Genomic DNA, 6,817 nt, shown 5'->3' on the forward strand with positions numbered 1-6,817 from the left:
ATCTCCTCATACATTGGAGGTAGTTGTATAACGAGAAAATCTGACATGTCAAAATTGTTCAAAATGTCAAGATCTACCTGCTCTACATCTTTCTCATGCAGCAGTTTTTGGTTATATTAAATATAATCCTCTATTTTTAATCTTAGTTACGAATTGTGCTGAATTTCGATGTCTTTAATAAAAATAGAAATACAGGCTATGGCATTTGTATGCTTTCAATATAAAACTTGTGAAAAAAAACCCAGCTGATTACTTATAAGACATGATATACTATGATGTAACTTGATGATACAATGCAAATAATAAAATAAAACCGCTACTGTGCCAAGAGTCTCACCATTAATTCAGTGGCTATCACAAGAAATAGTCTGAACTCAAGAAGATAACAAGGTTAATTCGTGCAGATTGTATGGTTCCGTGATAAATGTGGTTATTAAAACGCCCACTTTCGTTAATGTATTATGATTAGAAGTATGTATGAACTTCAGTTGAAGATAAGGATATACAGAAAATGAAGTATTTCATTATACTTGTAAGTATGTTTGACTTTTTTTTAGATTGTGATCTTCAGCATACCACTAAAGCATTTCCGCCAACAGACTTCTGATTTGGCAGCATTGACGAGAAAAATTATTTTCATAATGCGCATCTTCTTGAAAGTTAAATAAGGATTATGCTGTCTTTTTATCACAATGTGTTGTACCACTTTACATTGAAAAAAGAATGTTTATGGAAAGAAAGCATTGAAGACATGCACATTTCACATACATTATTGATCATATTGCAATTTTTGAATTGATGAATATTGAATAAATTCGTATGATCTTTTGATTGTTAACAATGAAATTGATAAATATTGAAAACCTCATGTTACAAAGCTAGACTTTTAGTTTCTTAATAATTTTTAAATTTATCAACAAAACATTTAAGAAAGTTACTTTATTAATCATGTCAGTTTATAAGCACTGACTATTGAGATGATGCCTCATTAAGGTAACAAATACGATGTAAACACCTCCGTACTATTAATATCCTGTAAATTATTGAAATCAGCTGTGTACCATATAACATTGTTTAAAAAAAAACCTTTATTTTTTTCGAAATACTAAGGATTGTCTACCACAGGAATAGATTACCTTAGCTGTATTTGACAAAACCGTTCGAACATTTTGATCCTCAATGCTCTTCCATTCGTTCTTTACGTTGTCTACATTATAAGAGCGCGTCACTGATGAGTCTTTCGTACACGAAACGCGCAAACTGCAATAGGTAGATACACAATCTGTTATCATACCTCTTTAAAACCTCAAAACTCAGCATTGGAAAAAAAACCATCAAAAAATAGCATGCACAAGGACTAGATGCGATAAAAATAATCTTTTTCGGACCCGCGAATTCGAAAATCAGAAGGTATCATAAATTTATAAAAAATATTCTTCAGAAGTTATCAGACAAAATAAAAATAAGAAGATGTAGTTTGATTTCCAATGAAACAACTCTCCACAAGAGACCAAATGACAAAGAAATGAACAACTATAGATCACAAAATTGCCTTCAAGGACCATAACCATAACGCAAAGTCAGCTATAAAAGGACCCGAAATGACAAATGCAAAACAATGCAAACCAGAAAACTAACGACCTTTTTTTTTATGCACGAAATAGGCTGTTAGACATCATCATTTATATTTTTAAAATAAAATCTCCGATATTTACATTGTATAAACTTCTTCAATTTAGTTATCGAAACCTGTAATAACTGCTAAAATCGTATCATTTTCAGATCTTGTCTCAAATATTTAAATTTTAGCCAATCCTTTACCAAAAAAAATATTTACTATAAGATGTATTTTACAAAATTGTTAATGTGTATTCAATTATTTTTTGGTAAGGGCCTTGTTCATATCCCTTGTGCAAAACAAAATGTGTGTAAAATTGCCATTGTAGGTTGGTTATGTCAATTTTAACATCACTGTGACTTTTGTGCTCTAAAGTGTTTGGATTATATTAATCTTCTCATTAATCGAAGCATTATTTTGAATAGCTTGATTAATGTTACTAATTTGTTATTTCAGGGACAAAAAAAAGGCTCTAATACATCCTTTAATATATCTGACCTTTGTCTCTAAATGCAACAGAGTGTGAAGGGATCACATTTCTAATAAGTTATATTTACAGTACTTTTTAGGATTTGTAATATTTACAATATTTACAATATTCGCGTCACGCATTGTTATTTTTGTACAAGCGCATCAAAGTACGGTATTTGAAAAAATGATTAGTAGAATGCAAAAGACAACATTATATTAAAATGCAAAAACGACGAGAAGACATTTATCAGTACATATATCATAGCAATTTGAAGACTAAGCAACACAAATTCACCAAAAAACCGAGGTGGAGTCAGTCAGGTCCTGCAGATGGTCTAAACTTCAATGCACCACTAGTCTCGTACCCGTCTTGTTGTTCTTGGCAAGGATAATTCGGAACATTTATCGCATTATATAATGCTACATTCGAATAGATGATGACAGTATTTTGGCTACAACTAGATCTAGAGGAACATATTCAATGACTGTACTATAAGGAACCTTTGGAAGCAGACAAATCATTTAATGAAATCAAAATAGAAAACTCAAGTTTTGAAATATCGTTCCAACTCAAATCAGCAATATAAAAACAAATCAAAAAGAAATATATCGACAAAAGATGAAAAACAAATTTTGGACTTAAAGATTAGTGAAGCGGCCCTTTTGAATAGTTTTTCTTCTAATTGATAAAGTGTAGAGCCACAATTCCAAAAATCAATACTTGATATTTATTTTTTTAAGACAAAGGAACTTATTAAATTTAACAAGGATCGGCTATTCTTGTCTTCCTCGAAAAATGTTTGTCTTCATTATACAAACTAACTGCGTCATTACTTTCTTTGTAGTGTGTATTAGGAATTGTGTGGTGTACCAATTATCATTTAAGAAGAAATACCAAATGTACTAGATCACATGACTGTCCTTCCTCCGCACCTTGCTGTAGAGATGCTAACAATCAAAAACTTCCTCACCAGCAAGGATACTTTCGTATGTAATTGCTTTACTGTTTACAATATCTCTTACTAGTAAGAAGTCAGATTCATCAATCCTCGAATGGCAAACTTTTCCCGCAGAGTGTGTAGGTATAATGTATTAACGTAAGTGTAAATACTAAAAAAGCCTACAAACGCATATTATCATTGATTTTAAATACCGCGAGTGTCCGAAAGGAAATTTAACGTCTTGTTTTATTTTATGGTTTAAAATCCGATCTAGCATAGTTATCGATTACGTAGTAATATAGAGATTTTGACATGTTCTGACATATTAAGTTTTTTATATTACTTTCATTATCTCTTATTATTTTTACACTTTCACTTGTTCAGACCATTTTCATAATTATTTTGTTTCAAATGCCACGTTTTATATCTGCAAATTCCTTAATAATATAATAGTTTTTTTTTTATAAATTTCAAATCATATAAGAAACACATTCTACAATTTTACCTTATTGTTATGATATTCATGAAATTTGTGTGCTTTATATGCAATAGAGATCTACTAACCCTTTCTGAGTAGCTGCTTTTTTTTGGGGTTGGGTTCGTTTTGCTTAGTCTTTAGTTTTGTATGTTATATCATGAAGGCTGTTGGTTTTCTTTTTTTTGTCGTTTTTCGCATTTTGTACGATTTTGTCAGTCTCTCTTGGAATATTTAGTTTTGATTCTCCCTTATGTCTGTTTCGATAAATATCTTTCTTTTTTTCAATTTCAAGCTTTAAATTTCAAATGTGATTTCTTGAATGTCTCACGCGGGGAGTATATCTCGTAAAATATGTATTCAAATTGAAATAACATTATGAAAGGTCTGCAAATTGCCTTCTAATGTTAAATTGAATATATACCTCATTTACCCATTAGCTTCACCCCTAGATGGTGCAGTTGGAACTTGTTCCAGTGTTCTTGGAAAGAAGGGTGACGTTTGTGATTCTTGTGGATGCGAATCAGGTAAGTTTATTAAAAAGACATGAGTGAGGCATACACATTATTCCTTAATATTATACATGCAATATTGTTATACGCGTACAACAAAGGAAAGTCAATTAAATCGTTACTTAAAAAGAATATCTGAGGTAAAAGTAAAAGGTACAAAAAGGCCATATTTTCCTTCTCTGTTTGCATTTCGTCAGAACTCACAGTATGGAAAAATTGAAGTTTTTTTCTATTCGTGTAGTTTATAAGCGTTTTATCTTGATCAACATATTTCAACTGCAATGGATTTCTAATAAATGACTAGGTTTTTAAATGTAACAATGACAACGACAAAAACACTAAAAAGAAGAAAAATCTCCAGTACAAAAAGAAAGAGCGGTCCGGAAGTCTTTCTTGCAAAAAGTAAGTAGTTCCTTTTAAGATACGGCCGATACATGAAGTTAAAATAGAGTAGAAACAGAAACAAAATTCATTACAAACCACTATTCTGGAAGCTGGAGTTTCTAATTTAAAGTACATTCGCGTATGTTTATAGTTTAAAAGATCCTGTGCACATATCAAGAATAAATTATGAACAGTCACACATTAGTACATTTTTATTCAGTCGATGTCACCTGTTTTTGCATCAAATTTTAAAAAGTGGACTGAATGTTTTAACATGTTTTCCGTTCTAATGTTTATGTCATACACTATAAAGGTATTGTCCTAGGTTAAAGTTGTCTTTTTGACATTGCTACATCTTTCATATTTATATCATTTATATTGTGTCATAGATCAAACTTATTCGTTCAGTGTATGTTTACACGTTTTTGATCGAGTTAAGCCATTTCAATTGTTAATTTATTGTATGTCTTAGATTTTTATGTTGTAATGTTACACCACTGTTTCAGTTTAGTGTGAAGGTTGGCGTCTGTTAAAACCTTTTAACCCTGCGGCATTATGCATCTGTCCTAAGTGAAACCTGTTGTGCAGTGGTTGTCTTTTGTTGGTGTGTTTCTCGTTTCTCGTTTTTTATATATATATATATATATATATATTAAACCGATAGTTTTCTTGTTTGAATTGTTTTACACTAGTCATTTTGAGGCCTTTTATAGCTTTCTATTCAGTGTGAGCCCAGGCACCATGTTCAAGGCCGTACTTTGACTTATAATTGCTTATTTTTTTTCACATTGTGTCTTGGATGGATGTTTGTCTCATTAGTATTCATACCACATCGTCTTATTCATATGACACAATTTTCATATCTAATGATAACGATGTGTTTAATTGATTGATTGATTGTTGGTGTTAAAATAACAACTTTTTTTAAGCACTATTAGCTCTATCGGCGACCAGCTTGTAATGGATGGAGGAAGCTGGAGATAACCACAAACCCTCACAGGGAAACTCAAAATACTAGTCAATTAAGATAAGAGTTGAATGAACCTGCCACATGCGGAATTCAAACTCATAACCTCTGTATTGACAGCTGGCTAGTGATTGCTGTAAATGAACTACTTAAACGACTCGGCCACCGAGGGCTACGATGTGTTTAATAAAAACCGGCTAAATCAGATGATTATGACATGTATAGTGAAACCCTTATTAAAAAACAAATGTATCCCATGATGAATGAACTATGCCAAAATATAGAGAAAAAAATTCCAATAATGTTCATCATAACATTTGAAAATAACATCGCGCATAATCTTTACAGACCATCTAAATTCTTCAGTAACATCATTTGTATTTCAATCAAATTAAAATCCCAAAAATAAATACATGTATCTATTTATATCTTTGTATTATTCTATAGGTTATAAATGTTATCGACCAGTGTCTGGGAGATGCTGTCCTCCAATGAGATGTTATAATGCCACGTGGGTAGAACAGCAACAACATTACTGGGCTAATTGTAACCCGCCAACATGTTTTTATCCTCCATAGTTCATACCATAACAAAATAAAAATACAAAACCGCGTATGCATAGTTAACTACTTTAACAGATCGAGAACTCTAGATTTCCTGACGTCAGAATAAATTTGCATAGTAATTTTCAAAATACAAGGCCAAAAATGTCCTTGAAAAACTGACACAATGCAATGTGGGCTACTACGAGTTTACTACAACTCGAAAACACGTGGAATTAGTGAAAAGACTGTCAACTAATATAGTGTCTGGGACTCTCAAAATAAATGTTTTTGTTCTGCGAACATGTTCATTGTAAAATATATAACATAATCTTCAATTTGCATGCTCAGATTTAAAAGGTATTGGTTACGAGCTTCACTGTTCGACTTTCTTTCCCGTCTTAAAAAAGTAGTTAAACAGGTTTTTTCCCATTGTTATGCATTGTATCTGTGCAATAATTTCACGGCGTGAAACCGTGAAATTTCGGATGAAGTGATCACTGTCAAGTATGAACATTTTGTTATCTCTTTTAAACATATATAATGTCATTCCAAAGCATTTCTGCCTCAAAAAACACGACACTGGCACAGAAACACTTCTATATGTACTGGATGTATAAACTTTTATCAGGATCTGAACATCATAATATTCAGTATGCTAAAAAAAATAAGTGTTATAAAAGCTCTGGCGGCAAATAGCTTATCATATTGTGTATAGTTTCATCACTCGATTAATAAAATTGAGAATGGAAATGGGGAATGTGTCAAAGAGACAAGAACCGACCATTGAACCGACAACAGCAGATTCCGTCAGAGGTATTTTTATCTTTCGGCTGCTGTACTATTGACGCATGAGCAATATCTTCGATTATATAAAACCTCTGGATCATAGCTGATGCAATGTTAC

General features: G+C 31.7%; 1 protein-coding gene across 1 annotated transcript; it reads left to right on the top strand.

Annotated features, from left to right (window-relative positions):
• Nucleotides 1–448: 448 nt before the first annotated feature.
• Nucleotides 449–5,981, top strand: LOC139486912 (uncharacterized). Its single transcript, XM_071271966.1, has 4 exons — nucleotides 449–532; nucleotides 2,935–3,076; nucleotides 3,946–4,032; nucleotides 5,816–5,981. The coding sequence occupies exons 1-4, from the start codon at nucleotides 512–514 to the stop codon at nucleotides 5,944–5,946; spliced, it is 381 nt and encodes a 126-aa protein (XP_071128067.1). The 5' UTR covers nucleotides 449–511; the 3' UTR covers nucleotides 5,947–5,981.
• The last annotated feature ends 836 nt before the right edge of the window (nucleotides 5,982–6,817 follow it).

This window comes from Mytilus edulis, chromosome 8, assembly GCF_963676685.1.
Source record: "Mytilus edulis chromosome 8, xbMytEdul2.2, whole genome shotgun sequence".
Classification (NCBI taxonomy): domain Eukaryota; kingdom Metazoa; phylum Mollusca; class Bivalvia; order Mytilida; family Mytilidae; genus Mytilus; species Mytilus edulis.